The sequence below is a fragment of the Penicillium nucicola genome, assembly GCF_028828085.1.
Source record: "Penicillium nucicola strain IBT 29836 chromosome Unknown utg000010l, whole genome shotgun sequence".
In the NCBI taxonomy this organism is placed as follows: domain Eukaryota; kingdom Fungi; phylum Ascomycota; class Eurotiomycetes; order Eurotiales; family Aspergillaceae; genus Penicillium; species Penicillium nucicola.
In genome coordinates this window covers 343,778-355,320 of record NW_026643134.1, presented here as the reverse complement: position 1 = coordinate 355,320, position 11,543 = coordinate 343,778, and the positions used below count along the sequence as shown (strand labels likewise).

At 50.6% G+C, this 11,543-nt stretch overlaps 4 protein-coding genes across 4 annotated transcripts; all 4 read left to right on the top strand.

Annotated features, from left to right (window-relative positions):
* Positions 1 to 804: 804 nt before the first annotated feature.
* N7511_008664 (elongation of very long chain fatty acids protein) lies at positions 805 to 2,493 on the top strand (the record flags this gene model as incomplete). The annotated part of the gene is made up of 2 exons (XM_057131041.1): positions 805 to 1,593; positions 1,651 to 2,493. The coding sequence occupies 2 exons, from the start codon at positions 805 to 807 to the stop codon at positions 2,491 to 2,493; spliced, it is 1,632 nt and encodes a 543-aa protein (XP_056979029.1).
* Positions 2,494 to 3,193: 700 nt separating this feature from the next.
* Positions 3,194 to 6,462, top strand: N7511_008663 (glycoside hydrolase family 35 protein; the record flags this gene model as incomplete). Its single annotated transcript, XM_057131040.1, has 5 exons — positions 3,194 to 3,994; positions 4,060 to 5,053; positions 5,105 to 5,398; positions 5,460 to 5,619; positions 5,670 to 6,462. The coding sequence occupies 5 exons, from the start codon at positions 3,194 to 3,196 to the stop codon at positions 6,460 to 6,462; spliced, it is 3,042 nt and encodes a 1,013-aa protein (XP_056979028.1).
* Positions 6,463 to 7,582: 1,120 nt separating this feature from the next.
* On the top strand, positions 7,583 to 7,918 carry N7511_008662 (uncharacterized protein; the record flags this gene model as incomplete). Its single annotated transcript, XM_057131039.1, has 1 exon — positions 7,583 to 7,918. One exon carries the CDS (start codon positions 7,583 to 7,585, stop codon positions 7,916 to 7,918), a length of 336 nt encoding a protein of 111 aa, XP_056979027.1.
* A 1,346-nt stretch (positions 7,919 to 9,264) lies between these two features.
* N7511_008661 (putative MFS transporter) lies at positions 9,265 to 10,875 on the top strand (the record flags this gene model as incomplete). Its single annotated transcript, XM_057131038.1, has 2 exons — positions 9,265 to 10,615; positions 10,709 to 10,875. 2 exons carry the CDS (start codon positions 9,265 to 9,267, stop codon positions 10,873 to 10,875), a joined length of 1,518 nt encoding a protein of 505 aa, XP_056979026.1.
* Between the last annotated feature and the right edge of the window lie 668 nt (positions 10,876 to 11,543).

Here is an 11,543-nt window from a genome sequence, read left to right as displayed (position 1 = left end):
GTGATGATCCGCTCCTCCGATCTCATATCAACTAAGCTGTTGGGAAGTGGCCAAGAGAATCCCAACAAGATGATACTGATCGGCCTCAATTGTATTGGCTTTGGCGACCGCTTCTGTCTACCTGCATGTATTGTACGAGCTGCAGCGCACATGAGCAGGGTACCCTGGGGTAGGTAAGTTAAGGGCACATAAGGGGATGAGTCAGCAATTCTCCCCACCTGCACCTGGTGAAGACATTCCTCTGTTGTGCAACTATTTATCCCCATTGTATGCAGGCGCGAAACATCTTGATTGGTTGTTTTCTACGTTGCATGGATGGCCTGTTCGACTTTCCCTTGAATCAACAGTAAGGTTGACTACGTCAATGCCTGATTCAGATGTTGGTTGAGTCGCGTGGGTCTGGGGGAAAGCGGAGAGAAGATGAGATTCAACGCACATCCCCAGAGAGAGATGAGAGAGAGAGAAAGAGCGAGGGACAGACGAGAGCCGAGACATGAGACACCAGGATATGCCATAGATGTGATTCATCCTCATCACCGAGTGCCCTACTCCCATACGAAGCACACTACGATCAGCCTCGGCCCAGCAAAATCCCAACAAACTCGGGGCTCCACCGGGATCGGCCGCAGATTGCCTTGTTGAGAATTTAAACATGGCAGTTTGGCTGGTGGATCCCTGGGGAGGCGCATTTTTTGAGTCTTTGGTCTTGCTTCCAGACTTTTCTCCCTTTCTTATATCTCGTGCAACCCCGTCTTTTTCTTTTCTTGTTCTGTATTCGCGCGAAAAAGCTCCGGAGAGGGCACCATGCATGACTTCTACGTCCCCACCGAGATGGGCCAAGCCACCGTTCGCATCGGCCTCCCTCCTGCCTCCCTCCTCAACTTTCCTCCCAACGAGCTCCCCGTGACGATTCCCGCGCCTCATGTTGCTTCACCGACTTGGAAGCAGCCCTTCAACATCCCGAATGACCTCTATAACCAAGTTTTGGATATCCGGGTACCAATCACAATCGCCACCGTCTACGCGCTGACCGTGGTTCTGGTCAATCGCATCAACAAGAGACGTGGATACAAGCCTTATGCGTTCAGCAACACCCGTCTGTTCAAGCTGTTCGTCATCCTGCATAATGTGTTCCTGGCCGTATACTCCGCATGGACCTTCGCAGGCATGTTCCAGGCCTTCAAGAGCTCTTTCCCCGACAGCGATGATCCTCACGGCCTGGTTGGGGTTGTGGACTCGCTCTGCAAGATCAACGGCCCCCGCGGTTACGGCAATGCCGCTACCTACAGTCCCATCACCGACAAGTGGTCTATCCCCAACCCGACTTTCCACCTGACCAACGGTATGCCCGACTCGACTGATATTGGCCGCCTGTGGAACCAGGGCTTAGCTTACTTTGGCTGGCTGTTCTACTTGTCCAAATTTTACGAGGTCGTTGATACCGTGATCATTCTGGCCAAGGGCAAGAAGAGCTCTACTCTTCAGACCTATCATCATGCCGGTGCAATGATGTGTATGTGGGCCGGTATCCGCTACATGGCAGCTCCCATCTGGATCTTCTGCCTCGTCAACTCGGCCATTCACGCGATGATGGTAAGCTAGCAGACTAATAATTTCAGCGGCAATACTGCATACTGACATTTGTTCTAGTACACCTACTATACCATTACGGCACTGCGCATTCGCGTTCCCAACCCCATCAAGCGTAGCTTGACCACTATGCAGATTACCCAGTTCGTTTTAGGAACCAACATGGCTGCCGCATACCTCTTCATCCACTACACTATTCCTTTCCCCTCTGGCAGTCCAGCTCTGAGCCAGCTGACCCAGGCAGCGGCCTCCGCTGTCGCCTCTCCCGTCGAAGCTGGCATGGTTCCCTGGCTGAAGAAGCTGGCCTTCCGTGCTGCCGGAGCCGAGGGTCTCGCCGAGAATGTGGGTACCACCGGCATTGCACCCGTCCAGGAGTCTGGATACTCCCAACAGATGGTGACCTGCATGGACACTACCGGCCAGGCGTTTGCTATTTGGCTCAATGTCAGCTACCTGCTGCCTCTGACCTATCTCTTTGCGCGCTTCTTCGTCCGCTCCTACCTGAACCGCAAGGAGACTGGTGTGAAGCAGCCCACACACATGGAGGCCGCCGAAAAGGCCGGCATGGACGCTTTGAAGAGCCTCAACCGCGAAATTCGCCGGGCCGCCATTGAAGGCGACAACAGTGAAGTCACCACTGATGACGAGTTTATCAAGGCTCAAGTGCAGAAGATCGCAGAGAAGGCTGTCACTGTGGACTCGCCGGTCCGAACTCGCTCGGCCGCCGCTAGCAAGGCAAAGTCGTCATCGGCTTCTTCTAGCCGATCGGAGTCTGAGGAGGGGTTTGCACCTGTCCCCGCTAAGAAGGGAGCTAAGAAGCAGAAGTCTGAAAAGCCATCTGCGCTTAGTGCCTCCGAGACCAAGGGTGAGAATCCCTTCGGAGTTCTTGGTAACAATGCTTAGGTACCTTTTTGGTGAAGCATTACCTTGCCGCATAATTTTGGAGTTTAGGGACTGAAAAAAAAATTCACGATCTGATGTCAAGCGTGGTGGGACTAGGATCCCATCGCTTGTGCTTTCGGTACGCCGTTCAGTGGTTTCCTGCAGGCTTATGGATCTCGCTGCATTATAATTTGCCCATGACACGCCTGAAAACCGGCTAGTGTCAGGGCAATCTACGGGGTAATGTCTTCTCCCGGAAGTAGTTAATCTCCGGGTTGTTAGACTTGCCACCGGTTTTTGGAGGAATTGGTTGTTTTCCCAGCGTGCTCTGCCTATTCTTTTTTTTTCTCCTTTTTTCTTGTGTGAAGATATTAGTGAATCGTTTATGAGCAAGAAGACCAGGTTGTATATTATAGCTGAAGACCAAAAGTGATTCTCACGCAAATTACCCCAACCTCTCCACATTTGATCCACAGGGGCAATTAGCTGCATCTAAACGACGCGATTTGAATGGAGGAAAAACCCCCGGAATTAACACCGGAAATTCGACAAATGCAGCACAAGAGGCGGAGACATCGTGCTCTAACCTCGAGTGGCATAGATAGTGCTCTACTGCGGACTCGAAACGAAAACCCCATCCCAAATCCCGGAGTATAAATTAAACCAGCATGATCGCCTCTCTTCCACTCGCCATCGCAATTCCAGCGGTGCCTTGTCCACAATGGCACGCATCCTCAGCTGCCTGCTCCTTCTCTTCGCCTGCCTCGGCACTTCGATTCAAGCAAACGACCAAGCCGTCTCGCAATGGCCACTTCAAGACAATGGACTAAACAAAGTTGTTGAATGGGACCATTACAGTTTCCAAATCAACAGTCAACGCATCTTCATCTTTTCCGGCGAATTCCACTATTGGCGCATCCCAGTCCCGGAACTATGGCGCGACATTCTGGAGAAGATCAAAGCAGCAGGCTTCACAGCCTTCGCCTTCTACTCCAGCTGGGCCTATCACGCCCCAAATAACGCAACAATTGACTTCACCACCGGAGCCCGCGATATCACTCCCATCTTCGAACTCGCCAAAGAAATTGGCCTCTACATTATCGTGCGCCCAGGTCCTTATGTCAATGCCGAAGCCAGTGCTGGCGGTTTCCCATTGTGGTTGACAACCGGCGATTACGGCACCTTGCGCAACAATGATACTCGCTATACGAAGGCGTGGACGCCTTACTTCACCAAAATGTCGGAGATCACTAGTAAATACCAGGTTACTGACGGCCAAAACTCGATTGTTTACCAGATTGAGAATGAGTTTGGAGAACAATGGGAGACTAGTGCATCTCTGCGCGTGCCTAATGAAGTTGCTATTAATTATATGGAGTTGTTGGAAGCCAATGCTCGTGCTAATGGTATTAACGTACCTCTGACGGCAAATGATCCCAATATGAACTCCCACTCGTGGGGAAGTGACTGGTCAAATGAGGGTGGCAATGTTGATGTGGCCGGCGTGGATTCTTATCCTTCGGTATGTGTCACTTGCTCTATACCAAGAGACAACAGAAAAGAAGAACTTCTACTGACATCTCACAGTGCTGGACCTGCGATCTCAGCCAATGTACCTCTACCAATGGCGCATATGTCCCCTTCCAAGTGATGGACTACTACAGTTACTTTGAAGAATCCCAGCCCAACATGCCGGGCTTCATGCCCGAGTTCCAAGGCGGCTCCTATAACCCTTGGGGCGGACCGGAAGGCGGCTGCCCAGAAGATATCGGCGATGATTTCGCTAACCTCTTCTACCGATGGAACATCGGCCAACGCGTCACAGCTATGAGTCTTTACATGCTGTTTGGAGGAACGAATTGGGGAGCCATTGCTGCGCCTGTCACTGCCAGCAGCTACGACTACTCCGCACCCATCTCCGAGGACCGCTCCATCGGCTCTAAGTACCATGAGACCAAATTGCTCGCTCTGTTTACTCGTGCTGCGCGCGATCTTACCATGACCGATCTCATCGGCAATGGAACCCAGTATACGGACAACGCTGCTATCAAGGCCTTTGAGCTGAGGAACCCAGAGACCAATGCTGGCTTCTATGCTACTTTCCATACTAACACTTCCATCGCGACGAACGAGGCGTTCCATCTGAAAGTTAATACATCTGCTGGATTATTGACTATTCCGAAACATGCTTCCTCTATTCGTCTGAATGGTCACCAGTCAAAGATTATTGTTACGGATTTCACTTTTGGGGAGAAGAAGTTGCTGTACTCTACCGCCGAAGTGTTGACATATGCCGTGTTTGACAAGGCTCCTACACTTGTGCTCTGGGTTCCTACAGGCGAGTCGGCTGAGTTCTCTATCAAGGGCGCGAAGAGTGGCTCTGTTAAAAACTGCCAGGGTTGCTCGAGTGTTCAGTTCTATAAGGAGAATGGTGGTTTGACGACTTCGCTTACTCAGGGAAAGGGGTCGACTGTTCTAGACGTTGATGGTGTTCGCGTTGTTGTGCTTGATCGGTCGTCTGCTTATGCATTCTGGGCTCCTGCTCTCACTGATGATCCATTCGTCCCAGAGACGGAGGCGGGTACGTATTTTCCTTTCAATCTGGGGGCTTTCTCATGCTAACGTTTTGTAGTTCTTGTTCGAGGTCCTTACCTTGTCCGTGGCGCCAAGTTGACTGGTAGCAAGCTTGCTATCACGGGCGACATTATCAATGCGACTACACTGGAGGTGTTTGCGCCCAAGGCTGTCAAATCTATCACTTGGAATGGAAAGGCCGTCAAGACGAAGTCGACTGAGTACGGCAGTTTCCAGGCCTCTCTTGATGCACCAAAGTCAATCAAATTGCCATCATTCTCCTCGTGGAAGGCAAGTGACAGTCTGCCTGAGCGTTTTGCTGACTATGATGATTCTGGTGCGGCTTGGGTTGGTAAGTTACTCTTCTCATGGTGAAAGTCGCAGTTCAAATTATTAATTCTAATAATTGATAGATGCCAACCACATGACCACTTTGAACCCTAGAACTCCCACCTACTTGCCTGTTCTATACGCAGACCAATACGGCTTCCACAACGGTGTCCGTCTCTGGCGTGGGTACTTCAACGGAACGGCAACCGGGGCATTCATTAATGTGCAAGGAGGATCCGCTTTGTAAGTCCCACCACTCAACAAAGTCTATGCAAATGTTAACATATCAACAGCGGCTGGTCAGCCTGGCTCAATGGCGACTTCGTCGGTTCATACCTCGGCGATGCCAACACCGCCCAAGCAAACCTGACTCTCTCCTTTGCCAACGCCACTCTCAGCAGCACATCCCCCAACGTCCTGCTCATCGTCCACGACGACACCGGTCATGACGAGACAACCGGAGCCCTGAACCCCCGCGGCATCTTTGACGCCAGCCTCCAGGGCTCCACATCTGGCTTCACCCACTGGCGCCTGGCAGGCACAGCAGGTGGTGAATCAAACCTCGACCCAGTCCGCGGTGTCTTTAACGAGGATGGTCTCTACGGCGAGCGCGTCGGATGGCATCTACCTGGCTTCGATGATTCGGCTTGGAAGACAGCTTCTTCCAGCAAGAGCAGCCAGGGAAAGAGTCTCCTCTCTTTCCAAGGCGCCACAGTTCGCTTCTTCCGCACTACAATTGACCTCTCCCTCCCCAGTGAACATGATATCTCGATTTCATTCGTTCTCTCCACGCCATCCGGAACGACAAACTCATACCGTGCTCAGTTGTTCATTAACGGTTACCAGTATGGTCGTTATAACCCCCACATTGGAAACCAGGTGGTTTACCCGGTTCCTGTTGGTATCTTGGATTATACTGGAGAGAACACCATTGCTGTCGCGGTTTGGGCGCAGAGTGAGGAGGGCGCTAGTATTGGCGTCGAGTGGCGGGTTGATTATGCCGCGGAGAGTTCGTTGGATGTTGCTTCTTTCAAAACCGGGGCACTGAGACCTGGGTGGAGTGAGGAAAGGAAGAAGTATGTTTGATTCTGATCAGGAGTTTGAAATGGGAGGGTCAAAATCGGGATATAAAGAGAAGATTGTTCTCTTGGTGTTATCGCAGATATTGCTGTAGTGATGAGGAATAGTATATGTTCTCGACCATTTTTGTCTACTACGAACTACGAAGCCATGTGAGGGGCAGTGTTATTATATCTAGACGATACTTTACAATTTTTGCAGTGTATGCTATTGTATACTTAGTAGGAGATCAGATATCCATACACCATGTCCTTTGAACAAAGTTTCCTACATATGCCCCTATATACACAGGATAAAGTCTGCCGGATGGGGCCTTTTCTATCTAGGCTGCTGCCGCTTTTATAAGGACGCTCGGGCTCAGGATCACTGAGTAGACATTAGCACAGGCTTAGATTTGGTGATCATGACTGGTGAACTAATTGCGCCTTCAAGGTCACAAACTGGTGAGATTATAAGGTTCGGTGGAGAAAGGAGAAGGTGGGGTCAAGCTATTGTAGGCTAAGAGCCTCATCCTAATTGGGATAGTTCGTTGGTGATCAATTCGCGACTGTAGTCGAGGACAAGGTAATTAAAACTACAAAAAGTCGACTAATCAGAGATGTACTGCAGGTTCTAAAGATTCGGGCATGCTGCTGCGCGCAGCGGCGGCGTAGAAAACCAGATGCACTACTACTTCAATGATATAATCCTAACTGACTGTAATGACGGCCTTCACGGCCATCTTCGCGGTCACATACCCTCTGAGTGAGACATCCTTGGGTGGAAATTATAATCTGCACTAACTACCAGCTTCAATTCGACGAGAGATGCGCCCTCAAATTGGATGGATTTCAGTTTTGAACTTCCCTATGTCTCTGGCGTGGTCCCCAGAGAAGAAAAGAAACCAACAAAAGACCCAACAATGATGCAAATAACAACAACCTGTCAATGGCAGCCTCAGGCTCGGGCATGGACAGAAACGCAGAGGAAACCATGCACCTTGCCATTGCCCGCTTCTGGAGCAGAATGGCTACCGCAAACAGAAGTTTCTTCCGGACCACATCAATAAAATCGAAGGAAAAGGTCTAGTTACGGAAGAAGAAAAGCGCCGCCCGCCGCCAGCTCCGCCAGGACAAATATCTGGCCAATGTTAAATGAGATGATGAAGATCCCAATTGCGCCACGGACACCAGGCAAAGACCTCGATATCCCTGTTGTTCTCAATGGCATGTCCTCCTATGAGCCGGTGGACGGTGTAGAGCCTCACATTCTAAGTACAGAACAGTGGCGGCAGATATACCTCGACACCGTTCTGCGCGTGGGCCAGCTGCAGGCAGACGCGATCGTTGCCCAAGATGACGAAGAGCTTGACGACGAGAGCACTTGGCACAAAGATCATAGGCCGATGACTATCCCTCGATTAAAACCCCCATTCAAACAAAAAGTCTATGATATAGTACACTTTCCCCGCGTGAGGAAGTGAGGGTCAAGGTAGGGAAGGGTACACGCAGGTCTAAGCCAGGTCTATATCGGATCAAGATGGTACAGAGAAAGGTACCGGAAAGAATCAAGAGAACGGGGAACCGAAATTGTATTATTACGTCTCGGAACAATGTTATATACGTATTTAATCCTGAACTAAATTATCAAGACTAGTGCGTTCACCGAAGTCCTAAACTCGAGTACGACAGTCTCCAGCGGCCCCAAGCTCAAATCAAAATCTGCCCACGTCCTTGCCCCTTGTATCTTACTATGGTCATATTTTCGAAGAAAAGCCTTCTATATCTAGTTCTAAGGTAGTTTACAGGTATATTCAAAGGCTGTTATTTAGTGATATGGTCTGATCCATCAATCTATAGAGCGTATAGCAAACTAATTTTAACCCAAAGCTACATAGATTTATTTTATCTGAAAAACGGTTCAACCGTTTCTATAGCTCCATGTTGAAAGTTTCCTCCTTTGAGTGACTTTGTTCAATTGGGTTTGAATACGAACATCTTCAAGATCTCGGATAACTAGGACGCTGAAGACGTACCAAAGACAAGGGTCGGTTTGTACTTCCTACAACCCTGAATGTCAACATTCCTCAGTGCAATCAAACCAATCACCTCCATCGCCTTGAGCTGCCATAAAACAAGCCCAATGAGCGAAATAAGTGTCAGGGTTTCAGGACCCCCACGCCGGCTGAAAAGCTACCTCCATCAGGCCAAGCCTCAACTCAAGTCGATATACCAAGCCAAGCGGTGACCCCCACGGGCGATCTTTTCCCAACGTCCAGCGTCCGTTTCCCCCGCAGAAAAAGGACTAGACGAGGGCAAATGTCCAGGTGAGGCCATGTCCGGGGTTCCATTTCCCCAGTCTTTGCTCCCCCCACTCTAGGCCGGGGTATCGTCGCCACCATTGGCTCTCTGTCGTGCATATTCCCCCATTGCCAACAGACTAGCTTGCCTCCGAGCGAATAGGGTCCAGTCTGGGGTATCATCAGGGGGGTGTCATTGCCATGACCGGGATCTCTCTTGGACCAGCCTTCCATCACTCCCATGCTCGGGTTTTTACTCGCGACTGATTGGCCATACGCGCCACATGCTCTTATACTTCGGGAGTGAAAATGAAGACCTGGGGATGTCCGTCGCCCCGAGTCGCTGCCGAGATTGTTTTGTCTTTCTCGTGGCTTTTTTTTCGTTTTCGTTTTCTTTCATTCTTATACCCCTTGCTTTCCCTGGTATCTGACTATTTTACTTCGTCCATAGCGAGGGAGTTTGGCGGTTCTCGACTCATATCCGTTTCATTCGCCCGTCTTTCTGCTCTTCGAGCAGGTGTTGATACAAGATGTCTCCCAGAAACTCGGACATTGAAATTGGCGACATCGACAAGGCCAGTGCCAACAATGTCGAAGTCATCGCCAATGCCGACAAGCCAAATCCTCAGAAAGAAGCTCCGGCCTCGGTGGCCGCTCTCACCCCAGAAGAGCGCATCAAGGCCGAGAAAGCCCTCGTCCGCAAGATCGATATCCGCTTGTTGCCCATGATCATCCTCATGTACATCCTCAACTATCTCGACCGAAACAACATCGCCTCAGCCCGTCTAGCAGGCCTGGAAGAAGACCTGGGACTAGTGGGCAACCAATTCGCAACCTGCGTCAGCATCCTCTTCGTCGGCTACCTGCTCATGCAAATCCCATCCAATCTAATGCTCAACAAATTCGGCAAACCAGCCCTCTACCTGCCCATCGCCATGGTCCTATGGGGAGTCATCTCCACCGCAACCGCAGCGGCCTCGAGCTATGCCGGCCTCGTCGTGATCCGGTTCTTCCTCGGTTTCGTCGAAGCAGCCTACTTTCCAGGCTGTCTCTACTTCCTCAGCGCCTGGTACACGCGCAAGGAACTAGGCTTCCGCACCGCAGCCCTGTACTCCGGATCTCTGCTGTCGGGCGCCTTCTCTGGTCTGATAGCAGCAGGAATAACAGGCAACATGGATGGCGTCCTCGGCCTTCGCGCCTGGCGCTGGCTCTTCATTATCGAAGGCGCCATCACAATCGTCGTCGCCTTCGCTGCGGTCTTTGTGCTCCCGAACTTCCCTCGCACAACCGGCTGGCTCAGCGACGAAGAAAAAGAGCTCGCCGTCTGGCGACTGGAAGAAGATATCGGCGAAGACGACTGGGTCGACAGCGAACAACAAACCTTCCTGCACGGCGCCAAGCTCGCCTTTGCAGATATCAAGACCTGGGTGTTGATGCTGATGATCCTCTGCATCGTCTCCTCCGCCTCCGTCACAAACTTCTTCCCAACAGTCGTCCAAACGCTCAACTACGGCAAGATCGAGACCCTGTTGCTCACAGCTCCGCCGTACTGTCTCGCCGTCTTCTGCGCATTTGCTAATGCCTGGCACGCCGATCGAACCGGCGAGCGCTATTTCCACGTTACACTGCCGCTCTACATCTCCGTCGTGGCGTTCATTATTGCTGCCACGACGACGGGCACCGCGCCGCGATATGTCGCCATGATGCTCATGGTGCCGTCGTTCTATTCTGGCTACGTCGTTGCTCTTGGCTGGATTTCGAATACCTTGCCCCGTCCGGCGGCTAAGCGTGCGGCTGCGCTTGCTGCTATTAATTGCGTCTCTAATGCTAGCAGTATCTATGCTAGCTATATGTATCCCAATAGTGACAAACCGCGGTTTGGTATGTATTGCTTCCTCCCTCCCTCCCTCCCTCCCTCCTCCTCCCGTTCTGGTCTGTTTTTCGTGATAGAATTGCTGACTTTTGCCCTTGTAGTGCCCGCCATGTCCGTCAATTGCGCCACTGCGTTTATTGCGATTGTTGCTGCTACTGTTCTGAGGTTTATGCTGGTTCGTCTTAACAAGAAGCTCGATCGTGGCGAAGAGGTTGAAGGTGCTGTTCCGGGTGAGGGAAGTCGTCGTGGCTTCCGGTTCTTGGTCTAGATGGATTGGTATTTATCTTCTGCGGTGGACTTGGGCTATCTTTTACTCTTGCTTGCCTTATGATCGGACAGGACTATCTTGTGTCAAGATCAGAATAGGAGATCGTCCAAATACAATAGAACTTTGTCTGATAGAGCTTCATTAAAGATAGACTTGATTGAGATCATCTTATACTATTCAAGGATATACTCCTCAGTATGACAATATATTCCATCCTCCAAGAGAAGGATTTCCTCTTGATGGAACATAAGGATCCATTATGTCCACATCAATGACTGGCATGAAGGGCATACCTCCTCCCAATATTTGACCGATATTTCGGTTTCCCGCTACCTTCTTTCTTCCCGGGTCCTTTCTTCATCCCATCTCGCCCCGATGTCCCAGGAATTCCTTGTCGGTTCTCATGGGACAGGGACTAAAATAGAGTGTAAAATAGACTCTGGGGATAGATATGCATGTAGGAAATCTTTGTTCAAAGGACGCTTACGGGATTGCTGTGTAAATCCGCAATGTCCTGCTAAGTATACACTGCCACACTGCAGAAAGTGCAGAGTATCTACAGTACGTCGTGACATGACTACAATACAACAGACGCAGAACAAGATCCATTAAATTACCGAGACATCCACCCATTAAAACCATTACGAAACAAAGAAAAGAGACAAACC